Below are 26909 nucleotides of genomic sequence, written 5' to 3' on the forward strand. Positions count from 1 at the left end.
ACCAGAAAAACCAGGAAGAAGAACCACCCTGAAATCCAAGTAGTATCTAGAGTTGAAATTAAGTAAAAAGACTAAGACAAAGTAGATGATCGTGTCTCTGTCAAGGTTAGCTGCATCAGGTTGGCCTCTGCAAGGGACCAGGGGTGTGGTTCCAGGGAGACGCTGCGTGGCTGCTCTGGGAGGAGAAGCTTGGGGATGGTCTGTGAGTCCCGGAGAGGGTCATTCAACTGCACAGAGATCTCACACTCTTACAGTGGTATCAACGTGAGGGTCAAGTGGAATCAGTAGTTTCTGTACAGCCCTAACTCATTCTGCTTTCTCTTTTGCCTCTTCTCCTCTTAGATCCAGTGCCATCTCGGTGGTGAAGATTCTGAGGGTCTTAAGAGTTCTAAGGCCCCTCAGGGCCATCAACAGAGCAAAAGGACTTAAGGTTTTGATTCCAGGCTGGGCTTTCTTGGATTGGGGTTCACTGTAATTACTGCCTTTTCTGGGTCAGAGCTAGACTGAGGCTCTGTGGGTTTTTCAGTGGAGCAGAGGAAATTTCTAAACCATTAGCCTGTATCCCGAGAGCATCCCAATGTTTTACTTTATCTAGTTAACATTTGTTCCTTTTCCCATTACTAAAAATATTTCTCTGCCTCTATTTTAGTCTTTACACTTCTCCTCATGGGTGTGGTAAAAAAAAAAGCCAGTGGATTTGCATTTTCCTAAGCTGCTTTGGGGAGGGGTACAGGAGGACCTTGTGGGCTGTGGGTCAGACAGTGCTGTTTGTGTAACAGTTCTTAGGTGGGATCCAATGTGGGGCCCATGTGCACTCTCTGACGAGTAGCGAGGGGATGGAAAGTTTGGAAAAGCCCTTAAGATTGATGGGCAGCTCTCAGCAGGGTTTGTGAACCTTAGCTCATGGGTACCTGAAGTGAGAAAAGGAAGTGGCGGTCCTCCCTGCTGACGTCACCCCTCTTTCCCCAGCACGTGGTCCAGTGTGTCTTCGTGGCCATCCGCACGATTGGCAACATCATGATCGTCACCACCCTCCTGCAGTTCATGTTTGCCTGCATTGGGGTGCAGCTGTTCAAGGTAGAGGGCGGGGCCTGCGTGCCGAGAGGGTGGTTGGCTCCTCTCTGCGGAGAAAAAGCCGCACATTGTCTGTTGTCTGTTTGGTACCCAGGGAAAGTTCTATCGCTGCACAGATGAAGCCAAAAGTAACCCTGAGGAATGCAGGTGAGTGCCCTGGGAGCAAGAATGAATCGTTTGGAAGCGCAAAGAAAAACCTTGGAGAAGTGCTAGATTTTCCAAAGTTGTAGCATGGAAGAGTACGAGGTTTAATGGGCTCAACTTTTAAAGTGCTGTTCAGTGTGGAGCTTGTGGATTGTGTGTGGGGTGAGTGGGTGAGTAGGGGTATGGGGGAGAAATCCTGACATAATCTATTGAAGACCCCCAACATGTTCCCATGGCCACTGAGATCCCCTACAAAGGATTCAACAGCAGCCTGGAGACCAGTGCTTCCTGCTTAAGACTGTAACGTCCCTGTCTTCCCACCCTCCAAAGATGTAGCTAACAGGTTCCCCCCACCCCCACCCCACCCACACACACAAAGCAAACAATGTCATCTGATGGGTTAGGACTCAGAGTGACCCTGCATAGGGTTGCTGAGACGGTAAGTCATTACAAAAGAAGACAGCTTCCGCTGTCTCCTGCAGAGTGGCTGGCGGATTTGATGAACTGCTGACCTTGTGGTTAGCTGCCCCCATTGCCCAAGCCATGGCACCATCAGGGACCCTTGTGTCAGTACAGAGCCCCTGTGCAGGCTAACTACTGTCTGGCAATGACGGTACCCACAGGCAGGCACCCTTCACGCCCACCCCGGCGGCGTAGGCACTCCTTCCCCATCTCTGAGACTATTCATGGGAGTAGAAAGTCCCGTCTTTCTCCCCGAAGAGCTGCTGGTGGTTTCAAACTGCCAACTGTGTGAGTCGCAGTCCAACACATAACCACTACACCACCAGGGCGCCTCTCAGATTGAATGCAGGATGAGAAAAGGCTGGATGCAGACAGTCTGTAGCTCAGTTCTGTGGCCTGGAGATGAACAGTGGGGCAGGTGTGACTGGCTGAAAACTGCTCTTCCTTTTGACCTGCGAATCCTGAACCAGCTGTGCTTGTTTGCCCTCTCTAGGGGGCTGTTCATTCTCTACAAGGACGGGGAGGTTGATAACCCCGTGGTTCGTGAGAGGATCTGGCAAAATAGTGATTTCAACTTTGACAACGTCCTGTCGGCTATGATGGCACTCTTCACGGTCTCCACGTTTGAGGGTTGGCCCGAGTAAGTCTTCCCAGGAGGCTGTGGGCTCGTGGCCTGTCTGCTTCCCTCTCCTGCTACTGCTGGGGCGAGGGAGGGGGACATCTCTCCTAGAACATGCCCCAGTTCGTCTGCTCTCCACAGTTTCAGGCTTTCCCTTTCGCATTTTACCTTCGCCTGTCAGCCACATTGTGGTCCATACAACAGACAGGTGGCCCTCGTTGGGTCAATTCTGACCCATAGGGACCCTATGGGACAGAGCAGGAGTGTACCACCGGGTTTCCAAGGCTGGAGCCCTTGCAGGAACAGGTGGCTGCATCTTTCTCCTGTCGAGTAGCTGGTGAGTTTGAACTGCCAACCTCTCTGTTAGTAGCTGAGTACTTGATGGCTGCTCTACCAGGGCTCCTCGCTGGCCCATGGACTGCTCTCCTGGTTAGTCAATGACAACTTTTGTGATCAACTCACAGGACTCTGGGGTTTGTGAAGCATCAACAGTACAGGCCCCAGGCTTCTGGGTGCGGGAGCCCCTCTGGGTATGAATGGGGTCTACCCAGGTGCCACGAAAATCTTCATGCCAGTGAAACTTCCCTTCCACAATTCCTGACGCAGTTTCGATAGTACACCAAACCACCCCTCTCTCCATTTCTTCCTCCACCCGACAGGCACTTACTGAGCAGTAGGGCATGCGCGGTGTGGCCCGTGCCCATCTCTTACCTGGCATCCCCACTCGCCCATAAAATAGGCTCTCCACATATGCTCCATGTAGCACACCAGGCCGGGAAGTACCACGGGGAGTGTGGGGTGGAGGACACTAGAGTTGCATAGACACGGAAGGGCCTACCTAACCGCATGAGTGCCAGTGACAGTAAAAGAAGAAAGGTAGAAAGAAGGTAGAGTCTCTCATGCCTTTGCCTCTGCCCCATGAAGCCTTCTCAACACTCCAGCTCCTGCCAGCAGAACACATGTATGGAATCTGGAATGTCGAGTTTTTGCACCCAGAGGAGCTTCAGCGGTGGACAGGGGGACCCACCTCAGGCTGTTCCCGGGGAGTTTGTTAGGGAACTGCTCCTGGGGAGGAGAGAGACCAGAATCTAGGCCCTCCCTCTGTAGAGACATCGGCTTCAGCCTCGGGTCTTGGGCCCTGTATGGTAGTACATCAGGATGCCAGCCAAGGGGTAACGGGACAGACCTGAGGCTTGGGGGTTGGAGGGACCGTGTGAAGCCCGCATACTTACACCCCTCCCTGAGCTCCCATAGACTGAGGAGGAGGGTCCTGCCTGCCCTGCCAGAGGAATGTGAAGCTGAAATGAGAGGACATGGGGGTGCCCCCTCCCCTGCCATGAGTGGGAGGCCTCAGAAGTATTGTGTTTGCAGCAGTATGGAATTTGTAATTTCCTACTTCTTGCTCCATGTTCTGGGCATAGATTTGGTTGTAGTGCTTATTTCTGTGTGGAGGCCATCTCTCGGTTTTCTGGAGATGCCTTGACTGGTCGCTTGTTGTCTTTGCCCAGTGTGAACATGGCTTTCGGTTCTACCCATGCCTTTGCCTGCTATCCTCTTGCTCCCTTCTCCTGTGAACAGAGAGGGGTGCTAATACATGATTGTGAAGCTCTTGGGTTTTCCATCAAAAAGCATCCAGGTGCTCCCGCCCCTAGGTACTGGGCTGCGGGGGACTGCCACCAGGAACCCCCGAAGCCGGGCTGGCTTCCAGCAGCCTCAGGACGGGCTCCTGGGAAGGAGCGGGGAAGCCTGCGTGACACAGAAGCGCAGAAGAGGAGGGTGACAGGGCTGCGTGGGGCTCACTCGGTTTCTCTGCCCTCCAGGTTGCTGTATAAGGCAATCGACTCCAACGGGGAGAATGTAGGCCCAGTCTACAACTACCGCGTGGAGATCTCCATCTTCTTCATCATCTATATCATCATCGTGGCCTTCTTCATGATGAACATCTTCGTGGGCTTCGTCATCGTGACCTTCCAGGAGCAGGGGGAGAAGGAGTACAAGAACTGTGAGCTGGACAAGAACCAGGTGAGAGTCACACTGTGTGGACTTCTTTCTCTCCAGCAAGTAGGGCAGTGGCCTCCTCTATGGACTGCTTCCTACCCCACTGCCCCCCACACCGCACACTCACACACACCCCAACCCCTGTCCCCATGTCCAGAGAGGGGCCCTGTTCAGAGCACATTCTGAGTCACTTTGAGGCCTCGACGCAGACAGAGAGGCTTCTAGATATACATCAGACTTTGTAATGAGGTGCTCGGTCACCACACCCGGGGCTGAGCAGCCACAGAAGGCCTGGGTCATGGTTCCTAGTTCATGGCCATGACCCCAGGGACAGCCGAGAATCTTGGGGTGGGGGTAGGGGTATGCCCAAGAGCCAACAGACACCCGCCCGAACCTCCACAGCCCCTTCTGGAAGACATCTTTGGGTGCACTTGGGCAGTGTTTCTCACCTTGGCTCTGCTGAGGTCACGGGCTGAGCGAGTCTCTCCTCGTGTGCCCTGTGCACCGTAGGCAGTTTGACAGCGGCCCTGACTCGGCCTCCCAATGCCAGTGGTGTCCCCACCAGTTGTGACAACTGAAAATAGCTCCACAAAGTTCCAGCTGTCTCGTAAGGAACCATATTGCCCCTGGTGAAGACCAGTTGAGTTGGGAAAAGTCCCTGTGGCACTGCAAGGAAAGTCCCATGAACTCTCAGCTTGGCCAGCAACCCCACTTCCCCAGACCGCGGTTTAGCTGGTCCGATACGAGTGGGAGCGCTGGCTCTGGTTCCAGGACCACACGGAGACTCAGGTTTCCATCCTGCTCCCTGGGCCACTCTGTGACCTTGGGTACATCTGGGCCTTGCGCTCTCGCTAAGCTGACGGAATGATGGGTTTACTCTTGAGAGGGTCCTCGAAGCCCTCAAACGAGTCTGTTTGGGGGCCCTCTTACCCACACGTCCTCTGACAGTCCTGTCAGTAGTGTTCTCATCTGACGATGCTCCACCAGCCTGGGCTTCCTCGGGAGGATGGTCGTGCAGGGTGGGGCTGTCAGTCCTGGGTGTGGGTGTCCCTCAGAGGCGGTGAGGACAGTGTGCTCTTGGCTTGCAGGACAATACTACTTTGAGTTGTCAGGGAGTCAGTCCCTTCAGGTCCCACCAGTCACATCAGAGGAAGGCCTGGTCATCCACCTCATTGCCCACCTGCCCACCTGTGTCAGGACAAGACCCGGGTCCAACCAGCCAGGCCTCGTCAGAGCTCTAAGGGTTCCATTTCAGGCTCAAGTGGGGGTGGGTGGGGGGTGGGGCCACGTGCAAGAGCAGAGCAGATCCAGGTTCCTGCCTGAAGTTGGAGCCAAGAGTGCAAGCAGGCCTCATGGGAAGCCTTTACAGAGTCTGGGAACAAGTAGGACCTTGATGCTGAACTGAAGGCTCTGTAGATTGGAGGTTCCTTCTGAGCTTATGCAAGGATAGAACAGCCTCTCTCCCTGGGGTGAGGGGAAGAATGCACCCCACCCCGTTCAGCCTCTGTTCCTGACGACTGCACGCGGACTAGGAGACTAGCACGACAAGGGCCCGATGGACGCAGGTGGCTCACCATAAGACGTCACAGTGAACACGTTCAGGCCCCTGATAGGTGTTCCATCCAGCAGCGCCCGCGGCTGGTGGCCTTGGGGGTGCGTTCTTAGGGATTTCTGTGCCTCTCATTACTTACAGGGCTTCCGAAGAACAGCATAAGCCTGAGAATTAGAAGTGTAACCTGACAGTGCAGAAGAAAGGAGCCCTGAGACCTAGATCAGGTCCTCGTGCCTCCACTCCTTTACTTCAGGTTGTCAGGCAAGACCGTTACAAGTTCTGAGCCTCACTGTCCCTTCAGTACAATGATGTCCACTAAGTACCCTGCTTACCCACAGGCGCATTGAGGGTCATTGCGGTGGAGGAGGAAGGCAGCTTGGTTAGTGACTCAGAGCGGTGCCCGGGGAAGGAAGGATGGTGATCACAGTGGCGGTCACCAGTGCCCCCGGCTCCTTCCCAGGAGCTGCAAATTGGCCCTCTCAGAGCAGACATGAACTATGTCCTCTTCCCTACAGGAAAACTCCAGTTTTGTTCTTTTCTGCCATTACAGCGCCAGTGTGTTGAATATGCCTTGAAAGCCCGTCCTTTGCGAAGATACATCCCCAAAAACCCCTACCAGTACAAGTTCTGGTACGTGGTGAACTCCTCGCCTTTCGAATACATGATGTTTGTCCTCATCATGCTCAACACACTCTGCTTGGCCATGCAGGTAAAAATGGAAACAGCTGTGGGGATCAAGTCTGGGCATTCTGCACAGCCCCATGCCCCAAATTCTGAGGGTGGAAGCCCACTCAGTTGCAAAAGTATAGGATGACTTTCCTGATGAGTCTGGGCTCTAGTTTGTCAAGAGTTCCATCCTAGTTCACATGAGTGAGGAGTTTAAGATGCCCCTTTGTTTATGAGACCATGTCGACAGCATGATGGTAGGCGACATGTCATGGAGCCAGAGTGTGGCATTCGGTTCTGTAAACATGGACTGTAGGCCTGCGGCCAAGTGCTGGTGAAGACCTCAAGGCCTGGAGAGGCAAGGCGTTTCACTCCTCACTTGACCAGCTTGGATGGCGGTGGGAAAGTTACTGAAAATTCTTGAAGCTTTCTTACTTAAAGTGGGAGTATCCAATGTATGTACCTAAGAGATAGGGAAGGGTCAAGCTACTTTGACTTGGAACCAACAGAAGGATCACCCATTGCTGAAAAACAAAAAATCAATCACGTTCTTGTCCATAAGGAGTTCTCAGAATGGTGGTGGAGAGTTTCCCAGTTGACGGAAGACGCAGTACTTGATGTGGGTTACAGTTACTTCTTATTCACATTGAAGCCAAGCAGTACAGCTCACTCTGTTTGACCAAGCGGACTGCAGAATGATATTTACAGTGACCATTTCCCAAAACTGTGTTCTCTCACAGGCACCACACTAGGCCAGGATGCTGAGATGAAGGTCTACATCAGGCTTTCTCCCTGACTGACTTTAGGAACTTGGGTAAATCAAACAAGGCCGCAGTAAGAAATGAGCCCAAGTATGTAGTTGCTATTGGCTGCCATCAAGTGGGCTCCTGACTCAAGGTGTCCCCATTGCACAGCAGACTGAAGCATTGCCTGGTCCTGCACATCCCCATGATAGGTTGCTGGCTGGACCATTGTGATTCGTAGTTTTCACTGGCGGACTTTTGGAGTAGACGTTGTTGCTAGGTGCTGTCAAGTTCACTCTGACTCTTGCCACCCCATGTACGACACCACGAAACTCACCCAGCCCTGCCCCCTCCTCACAGTTCTCATATTTGACCCCATTGTGGCAGCCACTGTGTCCATCCACCTCATCCAGGGCCTTCCTCTCTTTTGCCGCCTCTCCACTTTATCTGGTCCTTCAGGAACCAGTCTCTCCTGATAGCATGTCCAAAGCCCAGGAGACCAAATACTGCCAGCCTCAGAGAAACATTCTGGCTGTACTTCTTCGGAGACAGAGCTCTTTGGGCATTTGCAGTATTCTTCACCAGCACCATAGTTCCAATGCATTTCTTTTTCTTTGGTCTTCTGATTTGTTGCCCTACTTTCACATACGTAGGAGGCAATTGAAACTACTACATCTTAGATCCAGTGTGCTTTAATCCTCAAAGTAACATCCTTTCTTTCCGACACTTTCAAAAGAGGTCTTGTGCAGCAGACTTACTTAATGCAGTGCGTCATTTGATCTCTTGACTGCTGCTTCCATGATCGTTGTGGACCCAAGCAAGGTGAAACCCTTGACAACTTTTCTCCACTTGTCGTGATGTTACCGGTCGGTCTGGTTGTGAGGATTTGGGTTTTATTTACGTTGGTTGTCATCCTTACCAAAGATGGCAGTCCTTGCTCATCACTGACCAGGGCTCCAAGTCTTCCTCACTCTCCGCCAGCAAGGCTATGTCATCTTCATGTCATGCGTTGTGGGTAAGCTCTCCTCAGACCCTGATGCCACCGTCTGCTTCCTATGAGCCAGCTGCCCTGGCAGCCGGTTTGCTCAGCACACCGATTGAACAGGAGAAGGATGGGGAGAGGACACAAAGCCTTTGCACACTTTTTCTGATATTAAGCCGTGCAGTGTGCCCTTGTTCTGTTGGTACAACTGTCCTTCGTTCCATGAACAGGTTCCACGTGAGCACAAGGAAGTGTTCTGAAATTCCCCTTCCTCTCAAGACTTTCTGTAGTTCATTACGATCCACATAATCGAATACTTGATAATAGGCTGTGAAACAAAAGTAAACATCTTTCTAGTATTCTCTGCTTTCAGCCAAGATCCATCTGTTGTCACAATATCTCCTGTTCCACGTCCTCTCCTGAATCCGGCCTAAACCTCTGGCAGCTCCCTGTCAGTGTGCTGCTACAGCTGCTGGTTGGATGGTCTTCAGCACCAACTTCACTTGCATGTAATCTCCGTAATAGTCTTTGATAATTTGAGCTTCCTGTCAGGTCACCTTTCTTTGGAATGGATACAGATACGGATCTCTTCTGGTCAGTTAGGCAAGTGCTGTCTTCCAGATTCCCTAGCACAGCTGAGTGAGGGCTTGCAGTGCTTCATCGGCTTGCTGGGACGTTTCCATTGGGGCGCGTCAGGTCCTAGAGCAGCTTGAACTTCTTCCTGCAGTGCCAGTGGTACTTGCGCATATGCTGCCTCTTGAAATGGTCGGGAGGCTTTGGCTTGGATTGTGGTTTTTTCCTACAGTGACTCTGTGCATTCTTTCCATCTTGTTTTAATGCTTCCTGCTTTTGCTTCTTCAATGTTTTGACCATATTGCAACATGAGACCTGAATTTTTTCTTTAGTCCTTTCAGCTTAAGATCATTCTGAGCAACATGCTCTTCCTTTCTGGTTTTCTGACTCCAGGTCTTTGCCTGTTTCATGATCATACTTCACTTTTTCTTCTCAGGCTGCCCTCCGGAATGCTCTGTTCAGCTCCTTGACATCATCATGTCTCCCACGTGCCTTAGCTGCTGCTCTATGATTAAGAGTAAGCGTTGATCGTTTCCTTATTTCCTGTCTTCTTGGTGACTTTTATTTTCTTCCTGTTTATAACCAATCATGTGGATACCATCGCACAGATCATCATCTTCTGTCATTAATTTTGATACATCAAATTTGCTCTTGCGATCGTTCATAATTTGGGTGAGATGTACTCACGGTTGCATTTTGTCTTGCGTGGACTTGTTTTAATTTTCTTCAGCTTCAGTCTGAACTTGCATATCAGCAATAGGTGGTCTGCTCCACAGTCAGACCTGGTCTGGTTTTAACTGCTGATCAGGAGCTTCTCCATCGTCTCCTCTCACAGATGGAGTCAATTTGGTTTCTGTAGGTTCCATCTGGAGTCCATGTACGCAGGCACCATCTGTGTTGTTTAAGAAAGGCGTTGCAAGGTAAACAAGCGGTCATCTAGTTCAGAAGCAACAAAGCCCACATGGAAGAAGCACACCAGCCTGTGTGATTACGAGGTGTCAAAGGGATCAGGTATCAGGCATCAAAGAACAAAAAAAAAAATCATATCATTGTGAATGAAAAGGAGTACAGATTGGGGGCCCAAGACCCATCTGTAGCCAATTGGACATCCCCTTACAATAGGGTTACAGGGAGGAGACAATCCAGCCGAGGTGCAGTGTAGCAACAATGAAACATACAACTTTCTTCTAGTTCCTAAATGCTTCCCCCCGCCCACTATCATGATCCCAATTCTACCTTAAAAATCTGGCTAGACCAGAGGAAGTACACTGGTACACATAGAAACTGGAAACACAGGGAATCCAGGACAGATGAGCCCCTCAGGACCAGTGGTGTGAATGGTGATACCAGGTGGGTGGAGGGAGGGTGGGGTGGAAAGGGGGAACCGATTACAAGGATCTACATATAACCTCCTCCCTGGGGGGTGGACAACAGAAAAGTGGGTGAAGGGAGACGGACAGTGTAAGATATGACAAAATAATAATAATTTATAAATTATCAAGGGTTCATGAGGGAGGGGGGAGTGGAGAGGGAGGGGGAATATGAGAAGCTGATACCAAGGGCTCAAGTAGAAAGCAAATGTTTTGAGAATGATGATGGTAACAGATGTACACATGTGCTTGACATAATGGATGTATGTATGGATTGTGATAAGAGTTGTACGAGCCCCAATAAAATAATTTTTTAAAAAGGCATTTTCTTTTTAACAAGTTGTTGGTCCTGCACAATTATAGCCTGCAATCTCCAGCTCTGTGTCTATCATCAAGACCAGACTTTCCAACTACTGTTCCTTCCTCTTTGCTTCCAACTTTTGCATTGACAATCTTCAGTAATCATCAGTGCATCTTGATTGCCTTCCTGTTTGGTCAGTTTCCTACTGTAGACATTGGTCGCATTTTTCAGTTTCTTCCTTATTAGCGTTAGTGGCTGGTACATAAAATTGAATGCTAGTTATATTGCCTGGGTGTCCTGGTACGCAGCATACACGTCTTGCCACAGACAGTGGAGACAGTCCCTTGAGATGGCGAGTGCAGCGCCATTCCTCTCAACTGTGCTCCTCCTGGCCGGGCGAGCCGTGTGATTTTCTGATCCAAATGACCGGTACCACTCTCTTTCAGCTTACTGACGCCTAGAATAACTATACATTCCGGTTCTTTCTTTCTCTCTACATTTTACTAATTTGTTTTTAACAGTTTTACTGGCACGTTCTATTTCATTTTTAGTGACTTCTAATTTTCTTAGATTTGTACATTCCACGTTCCAATTATGAATTGATGTTTGCAGCTTCTGCTCCTTTTGAGCCATGCCCCGCCAGCAGGCGTCCCTGCTGCAGGTTCTACTCTGTCTGTGTTGTTATGACTGACCTGCCTTGAGGAGGCAGCTCTTCCTCCGTCGTGTTTTAAGAGCCCTCTGACCTAAGGGGCTCAACGCCTGGCACCTTCTCCGCCAGTGCTCTGCTGCTGCTGGTCGTTTGATGTTCAGTCACTGACAGTGGCTCAGTGCTGCCCATGGGATTGGCGGTGGCTAATTCCTCTGAAGTGGGTAGCGTATTTCTTCGTAGTCGTCTGTTCTTAGTCCGGAGCTCTCTCAGAACCTGCTCCCTTTGTATTTGAAACACCGGTGACAGAGCTTTCCTCAGCATGGCAGCATACAAGCCAGCAAACTGGCAGACAAGTGGCGACAGAAGTAGATTTCCAACACCTTTTTCCTAGTCCATCCTAGGCAGAAGCTCTGCAGGAACCTGTTCAGTATCATAGCAACACACAAGCCTCCACAGACAGACAAGTGGTAACTCCTCTGGAGGCACATTGGCCGGGAATGGAACCCAGGTCTCCTGCCTAGGAGGAAAGGTGGGCAACAAGAGCGTATCCTTTTACCACACTCACTCAGTCTGTATGCTGAGCAAACAATCTGAGAGCTTGAACAGGATGAAGAAGAATGCTATATCTGGATCAGAGGGAGATTTCATTAATAGCCTGTGCGTGAGGCTGGGTTGACTAGAGAAACAAATCCAGTGACACTCATGTCTGTGTAAGAAAGAGCTTGATATCAAGAAATAACATCCTAACTCAGTCCATATCAAGTCCACAAGCCTAATACTAGTCTGTAAGTCCCCCTTCAGACTCAGACAGCCATGCGCAATGATGCAGAATGCAGGAAGATCGCAGGCCGATGGGTGCCGAGATAGGTGGATCCCAGGTCGGTGCGAACATGGCAGGGCTTGGGCAGCTATTAAAGTCAGTAGGGCCTCCTTATGAGAAAGCCACATCCACAGGGTGGCATCATCAGGCTGTGACCTAATTGATAGGGTGGATACCACCCGACACTTTAATACATCAAGTTGACATAAATTTAACTAACTCAGTGGTTCTCAACCTTCCTAATGCTGAGACCCTTGAATATAGTCCTTCATGTTGTTGTGATACACGCCCCCAACCATAAAATTATTTTCGTGACTACTTCATAACTGTAATTTTGCTACTGTTATGAATTGGGCGACCACTGTGAAAGGGTTGTTTCACCCCCAAAAAGGTCATGACCTACAGGTTGAGAACCACTGATCTAACTATACAACCTTGTTTGCTGAACGTGAGGAGGCCTGGAACGCACAAGCTAGGGAAGAGGAAAGATTACAATGCTCAGTATTGATTACTTCTCAGCCTGAAGAAGACAAAAGCCCTCACAAACTGGCCATTAGCCAACGTTATAGACAGAAAAGATGAAAATTGTCTAGGATTTCGTTCTACTGGGGTCCACCTTGAGTGCTCCTGGAAGCAGCAGTCAGGAACGCAAGTGACATAATGCCTTGGGCAAATCTGCACACAACGTCTTTCAAGTGCTGAAAGCAAAGCTGTCCTCCAAGCCCACCCTGCACCGCGGGTGCTGCACGCGCTGCTGTGCCCTGAGAGCCGATGGTGAGCAAGGACAGCCATGGCACATGGATGCCTTGGAAGGGTGCCCTGACGGACACACAGCCAGAATGTGCCTGGGCAATAAGGATGGCAGGGGTCTGTGGCACATTCTTTCATGTGTTATCAGAAAGGACAGGTCTTTGCTTGTTACAGTAGAAGATCAGCCAACAAGAGTAAGTCCCAACACAGTGGCTGCACGATGGGCACCAGGTTGGCCATGGACTGTGGGGCAGTCCATTTTAGTCCCTTGTACATAGGTCCGTGTGAGCTGGAACTGATGTGACACTGCCAAGAAGACAAGAATTCTACCTCTGAAATGTAGACAACTCTCCACCTAGTTGACAATAAAGAATTTGTTTGTTAACAAAAAAATCTACCGCTGAATCCACCCCCGACCCCACCCCCACAACCAATGGATAACTTCCTGGCACTTGTTATGAATGAGGAAGATTGCACATCATGTGCTACTGCAGTGTGGGTTCCAGGCAGTGTCACCTTATTCAGCATCCACTGAATGGGCATATGCTAAGCCCTTCACGGCAACAGCATAAAACTCTTCCCTAACCAAATTCTACCTTGATCCAGGGACATGATTGTGGTTTGTAATGACTTGGTCAAGGGCTGAAATACAGATGCCACCTATATGTGAAATATGAAGAAAGAATGAATTCTGTAAACTCTTTGACAGAGAAAACGTGTGCTGTGTTCCCTTTTTACCTTTAGGTCATGATGAGCCCATTCTCCTTCATCCTCCCCAGGGAGTCGGCCGGCTCGGGGCAGGTGGGTGGGCTTGTTGGCCAGGGGGCCTCGCAGTGGCAGTGCTCATCCAACTGAGCCACTGACTGGGGAGAGTGTTGGGTTGGAGAAATGGTCTCCCTGGCTGAGCGCAGGACTCCTGCAGGGCCTCAGCGGGCTGGGGAGCCTTCTCTTCTGCCCCTGTCAGATTGCAGCCCAGCCTCAGAGACCTGTGCTCTGTCTCCCTCCACAGCACTATGAGCAGTCGAAGATGTTTAATGACGCCATGGACATCCTGAACATGGTCTTCACTGGGGTCTTCACAGTGGAGATGGTTTTGAAAGTCATTGCATTTAAACCTAAGGTGAGCGCTAAGCCCTCTCTTCAAAGGCTGTTGCTGAATCACGCCATCCCCCACCCCACCCCCGCCCCGCTACCCCCAAGGAAGCGCCCACTTCCTGTTGGCCTTGAGTGTTACTGTTACTGCATTGTGCTGACTTGACCTAGTCGCTAAGTGGGTTATCATCTCGGAACGTTAAAATCTGATTAGGGTGTCTGCATACATCTGGGAAAATAGCTCATGAAGAATGATTCTGAGCAGGGCGGGGGGGTGGAAGGAGAGGATTGGAGTTTGTACAAAGATTTTTTTTTTTAAGTTGATTTTCTGTTACTAGAAACTGCGAGATCAGCTGTCTCCAGGAAAAACCTGCCTCATTACTTGTGCCCTGGAGGAGGCATGTGAGCGTGAGCCCTCAGACAATAGAAAATGGGCCTGGCTCTACTCTCAGGGCTTGGGCGGCAAGAGACCCGGGCTGGGTGTGCTCCCGGTCTGTAGCACCTTTTTATGGAGAACCATCAGACCCCCCACCCCCCAGACCAAGCAAGGGCCTGACATGCCCCAGACTGCTTCCAGGTCTTCTGGTTGTTCAGCTTAGAAAATGTTCACTTTAAAGCTGAGCAAGACATGAAATCTGCTGCACAGAACCTGCTAGGCTCCTTAGCATATGGTGTCCCGAAAAATGAGGACAGGAACAAACCTAATTCATAGAGTTGCGGAGAGAAGATTTGATTTTATGTGCGGTCTGTCCTTAAGTGTCAGTTCGTGCCTCTGTCCCCATCATCATTGCACTTTCCGGAAACGTTAGAGGAGCAGATCCTGGCTGGCCTGTGGGCCCTGAGCCCCACGGTGTCTGGCCTGGGAGAGCCCTCCGAGCCCCCAGTGAGAGCACATGGCAGAGCCCGCTGAGTCAGCAACTGTGTGCAAGCCAGTCAGATCACGCTGAGCTCAACAAGTGACGGTCTCACAGGCTCCCCAGCTCACATGGAATTCTAATTCAAAATTGTTCCTTTCTCTAATTTGTACAAATTGTGATGCAATCTGTATCAGATCTTTGTGGACCAAAAAGAAAGGACACTAGTAAGTGATTAACTGGGTTGATTGCAGTGGGGTCAAATTTGACACTTTGCATGGCCAGATGGAATTTACTGTGACTTGTCCATATCTCCGTGCATCAAAACCTCCCCTTCCCCACGTTCACCTTGTAACGTCCTCTTTAAGGTTGGAGTTTGCCTCCCTCTTGCCTGTCCTCCTTTGAGCAACCTTTGCCTGTCCGGGTGGAAAGGCCATTGGTTGAGAGTGTTGACCATACTTGGGAAATGAAGTAAGGACATTTCCTAGACTCCCTGTGTCTTCCTTCTCCATGGATAAGTCTCCATAACTTTCTAAAGCTTGCTCTGGGCTGAGGAGAAAGCGCATTCACCCACAGCGCGGCCGTGTGTGTGTGTGTGTGTGTGTGTGTGTGTGTGTGTGTGTGTGTGTGTGTGTGAGAGAGAGAGAGAGAGAGAGAGAGAGAGAGAGAGAGAGAGAGAGAGAGAGAGAGAGAGGTGGGGGTGGGGGAGAGAGGAGGTGCCTGCTGGCAGACCCCTGCATTGGCAGTCTGGGAGCACAGTGCTTGCTTCGTGAGAGCAGCCCAGTGACGCCAGAGGGGGGAGGAGTTAACTTTTAATCAGCTCCAGTAGATCAGAGCGTGGAGATGGGCGATTTCCGCTGGAAGCTGGGCTGTTGTGTCATTTGACTCAGCAAGCTAGTTTGGCCCCATGTAAGATAACCTCAGATTAGCACTGAGAACAACTGTTATGCAACAGAATCCCAGTCTCCACCCTCACAGGCCTGCTTGCCCTGCTCCCTGCAGCCAGTGACTAGCTCAACGACAGGGGATCCATCCTTTTGCTCAGAAGTGAAGCCCTGAATCAATCCCTTTTCCTGGCTCTTCTCTTCAGTATGAACCAGCCACGCCTAAGAGAGCTGTCTCCCATGGGGAGTCGGTGAGGCCACCCACTCCTCCTCAGAGGGTTGGTCTGGCTGAGGGATAGAGCTACACACATTCCCAAAGGGACGGCACCCAAGGAGGCCACATCGTGGCTGAGTGGAAGTCCCAGCTGATTCCATTGCTTTCTCCCTCAGGAAAGAGAGGGGAGTTGCTGTGAGGAGTTCTGTGAATGGGGGTGCCTGGCCAGTGCAGTGTCTGTTTCGTTGCTACAAATGCAGAAAGTGAAGACAGATGCAATTCATACTAGTGGCAAGAAAACAATCTGGGAGACCAGGCCTAAAGACAGCCAGGAATCCTGACTCCTGTTACCCAGGGGTCTCCGAGGGGGAACACATTTAGAGAATTCTGTGTCAGATGGGGGGGGGGGAGGGGAGCAAGGTGAGGCGGAGAGAATTCTGTGTCAGATGTGGGGAGGGGAGCAAGGTGAGGTGGGCCTGGCTGGTGCAGAAGGTGGAGGGAGCTGGCTGTGAGCACAGAGCAGAAGGGGATGGGAAAGCCCAGGGGAAATGACAGAGCGGGAACCATCCTGCAGTTGGGGACTGACCTCTTGCACCCTCTATGCTTTCTGCATAGAGCAGCTACACACCCCCTAGGGCTTTGGAAAAGTGGATTGTAATCTGGGTAAGAAAACAACCCTTTCCCTCCAGGAAGTGGCCCAGCTGGAGCTGCTCCTGCTCCAAGGAGGGGATGGAGGAGGAAGTGGCTGTGCCAGAGCACTGGCTCTGGGCTGCGACAGCTCTGGGTGTCTCCAGTTTTCTCCGCAGGCTTCCAGCAGAGGGATTCCCATGGGTTTGTCCTGCCAGGGTTGTGTGCTTTTCTCTGGAGGTCCACACTGGTTCCTGGATCTGTGTCCTTAAAGCCTTGCGATCCTGACTCGACCTCAGAAGTGTCGCACTTACGCCCTTGGCCTTTTATAAAGAACGGCAGGCCTGGAGGGAAGAAGAAGGTCTTCCCATGCTCCATGAGGAAGCTGTATGTATGGTGGGCCCTGCGCACCCAGTCCTGCCTGCTCCCAGGCCCTGTTTGGAATAAGACTTCGTGGTGAAGCCCCAGCCGTGGTCCTGGGGGTGCTGTCCCACTCCTGGAAGGAAGACCTGGCTTTGTTCATTCAGTTATTCAATAGCATACAGCTAGCTCAGCTGTCTGTGTTCATGGGCAGTAACCCTCGAGGCCAAATCGTTCCTAGAGTTTAGGTTGGGCTCCACCTGTCAGCCTGCTCCTTCAGAGCGGAAGCTAACCTCGCCCTGCAGCATGCACACATCCTGGGCTTCAGTAGCCACCCCTCAGGCTTCCAGACCTGCATTGCTCACTCTCCTAAGGTGGGGGACTCCTTCTGAGTGATCTCCCTGCTTCTTGCCTCAGCCCCTTTCCTTCCAGCCTTTACACACTCCTTTGTAAACCTGCATTTGCTGCTCCTCTGCTGAAAGTAGGTCGCTGGCCACCCATTGCATTCTTTAACTCCCCAAGCCCTCACCAAACACTGTTCAACCCCAGTCACAGTGGCCTTGTTTCCTGCCACTCCTTCCTTCTTCACGCCTTCACGCTCAGCTGTTCTTGCAGAATCGCTAGAGGTTGGGGCCCCGTGCTTTTGCCTGCAGGCCTTTCCAACTCCGTGGTCCTTTAAGGCCTGCCTCCAGAGTTCTCACCTGTGACCCCATTCACCTAGCCCAGCCTGGGGGAGCCCATGATGGCCTCCATGTGTGCAGCTGTCGGGTGTGAGCCGTGAGGGGTCACTATTGGCAGCACTCCATTCCTGCCTCCGCTAAACTGCATGAGCACCTGAGCCCTCTAGCTGCTCTTCATCTGGTGTCTCCTGTGCCTAGTCTGGTGCCTGCTGCATACTTGTCACTAGGGAGATATCAGGGATGGAAGAAAGGAATGCATGGATGGGGCTGAGCAGTGTTTTTCTGTCAGAGAGCATCTGGACAGAGGAACAGCATCGCATGACCAACACGGAATACGGGCCTTAAGACCTCATTTGACCTCTGGAAGCGGGTGTACTAATTAGAAGGCTGCCAGTGACTGCTTCTGCCGAGACCTGGTGCTGTGTCTCACCATGGGCCAGATGTGCCCAGCCAATCCCTGACAGAAACTGCTCAGCGGCAGAGATTGATTGCTGGGGTGAACAGCACAAGACGGGCCATTTGTAGACCTTTTCAGAGAATCAGCTGTTGAAAAGAGCCGTGATTCAGGCTGCTTTTCCTGCCTCCCCCTACACTGCCCCCTAACACAGGCCAAGCCTGTGCTGTGTCCTGGGGGTCCAGGGACAGCCAGCACCCAGGACCTACCTGCCTTTTAGTGCACTGTCAGAAAGGAGGCAGGCATTGACCATCAGAACGAGGTTCTGAAAGAGAGGAGCACAGGCCAACCCTAAGATCCCCGTTAATGTGGTTTGTGATTTTAATTTGTGGAGTCAGTCCATTTCTGAGTAATACGCTATTTTTATATGTGTTTGACTTGGGTCTTTTTAAGCAAGTGGAACTGTACAAAGAAAACAATTTTAAATTGACTGTTGCTTCCTCTGGAGGGGCCCTGGCCTCAGACCTCAGTTGTCAGAATTGGGTAAGCAGAGACAGCACAGTGGACATGAACCCTCTGGCGAAGAGCCCGTCTTGGCTCCTGCTTCCTGTGTAGCTGATGGTGACTTTGGTGGGAAAGGGGTGGGGGGCTGAGTCATGTTCACTTGACAGGGATTTAATTAAGCAGAAGACAATCTGGGGGAAGAAAGGGAGGGTGAGTATTTTCCACCTCCCCTGCACCCCTTGCTGGGCCACCTGGTCAGAGCCTACGACACGAGTCACCTCCACCAACTCAAGCCTCTCATCACGTTGACTAGGGCACTAAGTTTGGCCCTTGTAGAGTCGGCACCATTTGTGAGTGGGACAGAGTTGGAGAGGTTGTCACAAAGTCCTGTGGCCAAAAAACCCCCATGGCAGTAAGCGCACCTGGTGGCCCAGTAAAGTGGTGTAGACATCCTTAAAGTCTGCTAGAATTGCCTCAGTGGAGAAAAGCTTCTAGCCTTCCGGGAACGACTCAAGCGTGAGAACGCGATGGGCGCTCTAGCGGAATGCAGTGCCGAGGAGGAAGCGGCATGTGGGGCAGAAGTGGTGGGCTTGGCCTCAGACTGGATGGTGTGCCCTGGAGGAGAGCAGGACATCTGGCACAGAGATGGGTGGAGGAGGGCCACAGACGTAGCAGGAGGGAAGCGGAGTGCCTGGTGCCGATGCAGGCAGGGCGGCACTGCTGCTAAGAAGCGAGCATCAACTGAAGGCATGCACACCTTTCTGGAGGAAAGGAGACATCTGCCACACTCCTCAGCTCTGGAGTTACTGATAAGTCCAGGAAGAAGAGGTCAGGCTCTGTCCTACAGTCAGCAAACTGCGTTACTTGTCCATGAAGACATAAATGATGGCAAGAGGGTGCTGCATAGGTGGCAGCCAGGCGCATTGGGGACAACACGTATTCTGCTGACTTGGTGCTGCAAGACTAGCGCGATGAAAGAAGCCGCACGGTCGGCCATGTCCCGGAAGAAGCCCTCCACCCATCTCTGAGCCACGACGAAGCTCCATTGTTCATCACCACGGACGAATGCATGCGAAGAGAAGCTGGAAGCTATGAGCTGTGGTAGCTTGCAAACAGGCCTCCCCGCGACACTGGAGCATATGAATCAAATAGCGCAGGCGCAGTTCTTCTGTGTCTCTGTGAGCCCACGGAGATTGAGCTAGACATCTGAAAGGAGGGTGGTCGGGGTCAAAAGTGTGAAAGAGGCATGATTCAAAGAGAGTAGATCAGGTGCCAAGGTAGTTGGATAAGAAAGTCTTACCTGATTTAAGATGGGGTTTTAGACAGTCTCTCTCAGTGGCCTCATTCCCCTGTGACTGCACCTGCAGAGATGAACAGTAACTAGAAAAGCTCCTTGTTCCGATGAGCCAGGCATCCAGCAAGCGCTCGCTGTCTGTGCCTCCACAAAAGGCAAAGGCCCTCTGGGCCTGGATCCCATCACATGTTCGCAGGACCTGACACGTCAAAGGACCTTCCGTGGAGGTTTATTTTGAGCAGCAACACCTGGTGAGGGTTATAAGCAGTCTGGGGTCCTCTTTAGACAACCCAGGCTTGAATTTTTATTTCCAAAATACATTTAAAACTTAGTGAAAAGCCACAGCTGTTTGATAGGCAGGAGTTGTTGACCTGGGCAGTGTTTCTCTTGAAACCAGAGCCCTCCAGCTCTGCGCACTGCATTTCCTAACCCCTCTGTAGTCCACGACTTCCCAGAGGCCAGGGGCGCTCACTGGGCCCTAGTGTGCCAAGCCCAGAAGAAGACGTACACTGAGTGACACACACGAGGGGGCTTCCAAAGTTTGTGGGGGAATTTCCATGATCTGTCCATCCCATTTGTCCACAGACTTTTTGAAGTCCCCTCACATAGAGATTTCAAAGTCATAATGTTGGAGATGCTGTGCCTTCAGTCTTGCTGCAAGAGCTAGACAAAGCAGATGGCCAGTGGAGAGCCTGCTGCTGAAGAAAGACAGGCGCCGAGCAGGCGCGTCTAGCACTTCCTGAGTTGAGGACCGGGCATTGGGCTGGAGGGGGGATGGGATAGTAGCCAGTCCTCATCTCGGAGGGCTTGACCTGCAGACAGAGACCCAGTGTTCACCAGTGAATGCGTGAGGGAGTCAGTGCCAGCACGGTGGGGGGGTCTGAGGAAGGTCTCTCCAGGAACTGGCACATGGTGTAGCCTTGGAGGAGGGAAAGAAAGTGGACGGGCCCAGTTGAATGAGGAGGTTAGGGTTGCATACTCTTCGGAAATGTGGACGAGCAAGGTGGTGTTTGTGGGAGACGGGAAGAAGGGCGAAGGCTGGAGGTGTTTTCAAGGAGGAGGGGGAGGAGCCAGAGCTGAATAGAAGGCTGAGCCTGTTGGCAGCATGGGCTTCTTTCAAAGGAGAGTAGGGAGCACGTCCATAGCCTCTCCTCCAGCATGCTTCTCAAAAGCCTGCCTGGATTGGACCTCCCTTCACTGGGTCGTCTATTCCCACGACCAGGGCAACGTGCTCTACCCTCATTCTGAACCTCAGGCCAGAGAGCACTGCTGCTGTGCCCATGTCCCCCTGAGAACCAGGATTCTCGGAAGACGGGGCCTTGGCTGGGCCTGCCCGCCGCAGGGTGCACCGCTGTAGCCCTTGTTGGACTGGCGATGAGGGCAGGAGCTGCCAGCTTGTTTCCAGGGTGACGTAGCTACTCGTTGGTAGAAACGAGAGCGTGTGGAATGCCTAGTCACTGTGCTAGGTGAGTGGGAGAGGACGGGAAGTAGGGTGCTGGCAGCCCTGTGGAAGGAGTGGGAGAACCTCAGCTTCCAGTCAGCAGAGAGGGTATGAGGTCATCACCCTGGGGGCCCAAAGTCTCCCTCAGCCCTGCAGACATGCCTCTTGGTTTGAGGCTGCTCAGAATGGTGGTGGTGTGTGTGTATGTACACGTGTGTGTGCTCGCTCTCTCACAAGTACACGTACACAGCCCCAGCCCTGTGCCCCTTTCCACCAGTGAGCAGTATTGTCACCTCCCCTCTGGCTTTCCTACCCTGCCTGGTTGCTACGGGTGCTGCGGGGATGTGGATGTGCCCTTGTGTGACCCGGGTGGCCTTTCACTCGCCTGCTCTGTCCAGGGGTACTTTAGTGATGCCTGGAACACCTTTGACTCCCTCATCGTCATCGGCAGCATAGTAGACGTGGCCCTCAGCGAAGCCGACGTGAGTATGCCGGCCCTGGCCGCCCACCGCCTGCCTGCCTCTGTGCCGTCCTCTCGGCTCTGTCTGCGCACATCCTGCTCCCTGCCCTGCAGTGCTGCCACCTGGACAAGTCACAGGTCCCAATCGCACTTGATCTGAAGTTAGACACTTCTTCAGGAGAGAAGCCTTTTAGGGCAGAGCCTTATCCCATGGCATTCTTAGGGGCACCGCATGCCTGGGCCACTGGTAGGCAGGGAGAGACAGAGCATCTCTAATGGCTCCTACTTGCTGCTCAGAAGGGGCAGGCCTCTTTTGTATGTGCCCCTTGCAAGGCACAGGTGTCAAGGAGCTGGGTGATGCTGTTCTAGAATGTTCCCTTTTGTAACACCACTGTCCTTTTCTTCTTGTTTCCTGCTGTGCTTCCTCTCCTCTGTGTCTTCTGAATGCTCGCCCTAACAGCACTATTTCACTGATGCATGGAACACTTTTGATGCCTTAATTGTTGTGGGCAGCGTCGTTGACATTGCTATAACTGAAGTGAATGTAAGTAACAGACTTTGTGTCCTACAATGTCACTGTGCTCATGAAGGCTCCTAGGCAGGGGACTAGAGACCCTACCCACAAGTCACTGTCCACGCCAGGGTTCCAGACAACGACCTCCCCAGCCCCCTCCCCCCCCATCCCTCTCCCCATATCCAAGAAAGGGGTGAAGTGAAAATTATGTTCACCGATGCCTTTTTGGAACTAAAATGATCATTTTAAAGAGTGCCTTAAGAAAGTTTTAAGGGCTAATTCTCAGGCAGTTGCCAAGTGACTGTGTCTCAGTTTCCCCAGCTGAAAATGGAGGGATGTATGTGTGCACCGGGGAGAAGTCTGACGGGCAGGCCCAGGAGCGAGGATACCGTGTGCTCACCTGAACCCTGTGTGGTTCAGAGAAATCTGAGTCCCTCTGAGGACACTGGGGGACATTTTAGCTTCCCCAAAAGAAGCCCTGGTGGCACCCTGGCTTAGGCACTGGGCTTCTAATGGCAAGGTCAGCAGTTCGAATCTACCAGCCACTCTGAGTGAAAGCTAAGGCCGTCTACTCCCATAAAGATTGACAGCCTCGGAAACCCTAGGAAACACTTCTGCTCTGTCCTGTCAGGAGTCAAAGTCCACTCAGTGGCAGTGGGCAGGAGAAGCTGGGAAAGTCCTCTTGCAGGCCTGCCTGCTCGGGACCAGGGGACAAGGGCCCCGTGCACATTGGAGGGCTGCCCACACCCTCCGACACGTTCGTGTGGTGAGAGCAGAGTGCAGCGGCAGCACAGAAGGTGCAGGGACTTCCTCGAGCAGCGTCCACCCTGCATGCCCCTCGCACAGCAGGCAGAAAGGAGAGCAGCGTACACACACACTCCTCTTGGCCTGGCACATGCATGGACTGGGAGGGCCCAAGGCTGGTGGGAGTGGCCCTGCCCGTGTGGTCCGTTACCAGTTCATCAGCCAGTCTTAAAGGGTATCCATGTGTATGCCAGGCTAGGCAGAGCCCTTTCTGGGATGGCCAGTGCATGGGGTGGGGGGAGGAGGTCCTCTTGTGCAGCGTTGGCTTTCTGCTTCATGTTGCCAGCCCAGCTCCCTACTCCTGCATGGCGCCGGGAGGGGCTGCCATGCTGTGCCTGCTGACAGCCACAGGACTGCGGGTCCTTCCTAGTGCCCAGCCATCCCCTGTCGTACAAGGACAGGAAATCCCTCCATCGCTGCAGCATGTAGCTGTGCTAGTGGGACAGCCCCAGCGATCCCCAGACCTGGCGGTCCCGGGCCTAGTTCAGAACCGACCTGTTGGGTCCGGGCCTCGGGTTCCTCATGTCTCTATTTGGGTAGAATGATACCTGCCCTCACAGGCATGTTGGGGTGACAGTGATGGGAGTGTTTGTGAGCATTTCCACTGAGAACTCAGAAGTGCTGGGGTTATTTAAAGTGTAGGTTTTCCGTGTTCTACAGGGGACAGAGGCTGTAAGACATCACCTGGGCCCCTACGGGTGCTTTGTAAGCCCCCCACCACACCCAAATCCTTCCACGAGAAGGGGGTATTTTACTAAAGCTAGATACATGGATTCCTTAGCTAGCATCAGACCCCCACTTCTTACGAGGTGTTCCTTCAGTCAGTTCTAAAATGCCATCGTTCCAAAAGTGCATGCTCGGTGTGACTGAAATACAGTCTGGTGCTGCTGGGAGCATGGCGTGGGTCTTACCCTGGCCATCAATCATCTGCCTACCGAGTCATCACACCGAGTAAAGCACTGCTTGCAACTGACATCAGGGTGCTCTGACGTGAGTGTTCTGGAACAAGCCCTCCGTAAGTCCGAGGGCATGTGATGAAAAAGAAAAGAGCGGACTATCCGATTCCCATGTGTTTTCCTGGAGGGCATGATGCTTGCAGGGCTGTGCCAGTGCCTAGTTTCTGGGAACCAGGATGCGGCAGGGTTGTGTTCACCACATAGATGATCTAGATTTCTAACAACTCGCCTGCCTCCAGCTGGCAGCGTCTAACACTAGTGCTGCCCTTCCTCCTGCTCCCTCTGGCCTGACCTTGCTCCACAGCATTTCAGTGTTGCCGTCTTTTACCTCCCATCAGTCAGCGAAGGACTGCTTCTCCACAAGCCCACACTGAGTAGCATTTGACACCAGCATCTCATCATCACAGGCCTTGCCTTGATCTGTTCTTGGCACACAGTTAGACTTTAGCATTATCCTGTTAAACACTCCCATTGCATACCTGTAGCCTGAGACCAAGCTACCCTCAGCAGGTGACGATGCCCGGGTTCCAGCCTGGACCCCTAGAATGCCACCTCCAGGGAGCATGGCATTCCTGGACTGGGCACTGTGAGCCCGTGGCTCCAGAGAAAATGCCCAAGGCCACCTTCCCTTGTGCTCCATCTCCCAGCAGACACGCACAGGGTGCTGCCATCTGTGAGCCCTGGCCTAGACTTTGTGGGAGGCACAGAGATAGAATGGATAAACTGTCCTTAACTTCTGGTGATATGTACATGTATGGATGTGTATCCATAGGTATATGTACGTGAACCTTAGCGCCTGCACACACACCCCCCACGGCGCACACATACCATTTCCCAGGGGTACCTGCATGCCCTGTCCCTTGACGACGCTGCCCCCTGGACTCCCAAGTCAGCTGAGCATGAACACCCTCTATTCCCTGTTGTTTGTGCTTCCTGCCTGCCCTGTGTCGTCGTCATTGCAGTGCTCAACCTGCTCTGCTCTCTTCCCCCCAGACCTCTGCCTCATCTTCCCTTTCTGTTGCCTAACTGATTTTCATGTTGGTTTTATTTTTAGAAAATTATAGCGGCAAGTATATATAAGCATATATACGGTGAAGTCCTTGTTAAAGCCAAGCCCCCGCTCAGAGACTGTATACTTGGTTTGGGCTTGTCCACCCTGGTTTCTCACCGAGTTCCACAGGACACACTAAGGATTGGTCATGGCCATCTAAATTGTTTCCCATTCCAGATTTCCGTTGTCTCCAGTCACGGGCCTGAGCTGGGGCCATTTTGGTCAGTCACACGTGGCTACGTGGCTCGCCAACATAGTCTCCAGGAATGAGCTATGTGGAGGCGGGTGGGGGGAGCGTACACTTTTCCTCGTTGCAAAAACATTTTGGATGGCCCTTTCCGCTGTCCTGCCTGCATGCTCACCTAGCCCCCCGTGGCCCACCGCCCCCTCCCATACTTCCCACCCTGCTCTAGTCATGGTTTGGTGGCCCTCACTTGGTCGTTACATCACAGAGCTGCTGCAGTGTCGGCTGGTGGCTGGTGGGCTCCTGGTGGCTGCTTCTTTGATGCCTGTGTGTTCCTTGAGTGGTGAAATGGCCCAGCTCCACACTCTCCCCGGCCCAAGAGGGTGGCTGGCCTGAGGCCCACACTTCCCCATGATCCTTTCTGCTTGAGAGGCAGAACAGTTGTTGAGCAACCTTGGCTGCTGGGTTGGAGTTTACTGTGAAAATAGAGATATAAAGTCTGCAGGGCGCTCACTCTCGGGGCCTGGGGCTTATCAAATGCCTCCGTCCAGCTGCTTGTCTTCAACCTGTGATCAGATGAGTCAGACACCCCCTGCCTCCATTTCTTATCTAATCCTTCCCCACATGCCAGGTCTTGGGGTGCTGATTTGTGGGCACGGACTCAGCAGCCCCAAATATGGAAGTTCTCTGTCCCAAAGGGTTTCTATTTCATGTGACAAGTAGTCAGAGAGAGGCTCTGTCAGTGCCTCCCCCACCACCACCCCACCCACCCCCAAGTCTGGCTTTTCCAGGATGTACCCACCTGCTCTGGCCTACTGGTTTGCTTCCTGCGGGCTTTGGACAACAGCACAGGCTTAGAGGTTACAGGCACAGATGCAATGGTGACAGAAAGTGCACCCTGATCCCTCTGTCTCACATGGGACACTGCAGGTGGGTTTGACTCCCACGGCTGCAGGGGACTGGCCCAGAGCCTGTACCCAGAGCTCTGGCTTTGGGAACCCTGGGAGAAAGAGGGTGGGAAGACTACTAGGAGACCCCTGGGATTCAGTACGCTTTTGCAGGCCCTGCTATTGAGCCTGACCGTCCCCTGAGGGTTACGAGGCCTCACTGCAGGAGTCCCCACCTGGAGAGTCCCATCTCAGTGTTGGAAAGAGCCATCAGAGTCACCTTGTGCGCGTCTTGGGGTGACACACTGGCATCCTCCCTGCTGAGAATCAGGCGTGTAGTCCCTCACGGCTGGCTTTGGAAAGTTCCCTAGGGAGCGAGCTCATCCCCCATGTTATGTTCTCGAGGGGAACCCTGTGATTGGAAATGGGCTTGCCTGGACGCCAGGCATCCAGCAGAGCATCTTCTTGCTTTTTGTGCCCAAGCAACCTCTGTCCCTTGTAAGGAAGTTACAGATGGAGCCTGAGCTCTTCGGGGATGGCAGAGCCCATCTGAGCACACCAGAAGAATCCAGCTCCCTCTTAACTGTCATAGCCCAAGTGTCACTAGCCTTTCCAGTGGCCTTTCATGGTCACACAAGACATGAAAAGAAGCAGCTGACGTGGGTGACCAGCTGAAGATGGATCTACCTCACCCTGGCCTGGGGTGACTGCTCTCAGTGTGGGGTGGGGGGCACCTTAGAATCACTTGGGAATCTCACTCAGTGAGATTCGAAGTTCTGGGGGTCTTACTGAAGACCCTTGGTGGTTTGCAAGTGCAGCCCAGGTTGAGAGCAGCCTGCCTGCCCTTTCCCAGCTCACAGGCACTTGTAGTTTGGGCACAGCCATCCTGGGAGGGCGGGGGGCAGAGGAAAGTGTGAGGTGTTTAGGCATCTCACACTTTCTCCCATGCTGGCAGCTGCACCCCCTCTCCGCAGCCCTCCCTGCCCAGCATGGCTGGGAGGAAACA

General features: G+C 52.4%; 1 protein-coding gene across 3 annotated transcripts in view; it reads left to right on the plus strand.

Annotated features, from left to right (window-relative positions):
* CACNA1D (calcium voltage-gated channel subunit alpha1 D) overlaps window positions 1-26909 on the plus strand; it is a 351497-nt gene that overhangs the window by 282159 nt on the left and 42429 nt on the right. For all 3 annotated transcript variants that reach the window (XM_075549013.1, XM_075549014.1, XM_075549011.1), the window contains 8 exons: window positions 343-430; window positions 970-1077; window positions 1169-1221; window positions 2174-2320; window positions 4120-4321; window positions 6400-6558; window positions 13713-13823; window positions 21446-21529. In XM_075549013.1, coding sequence (XP_075405128.1) covers window positions 343-430; window positions 970-1077; window positions 1169-1221; window positions 2174-2320; window positions 4120-4321; window positions 6400-6558; window positions 13713-13823; window positions 21446-21529 — 952 coding nt within the window. The remainder of the gene's footprint in view (window positions 1-342; window positions 431-969; window positions 1078-1168; window positions 1222-2173; window positions 2321-4119; window positions 4322-6399; window positions 6559-13712; window positions 13824-21445; window positions 21530-26909) is intronic.

This window comes from Tenrec ecaudatus, chromosome 4, assembly GCF_050624435.1.
Source record: "Tenrec ecaudatus isolate mTenEca1 chromosome 4, mTenEca1.hap1, whole genome shotgun sequence".
NCBI lineage: Eukaryota > Metazoa > Chordata > Mammalia > Afrosoricida > Tenrecidae > Tenrec > Tenrec ecaudatus.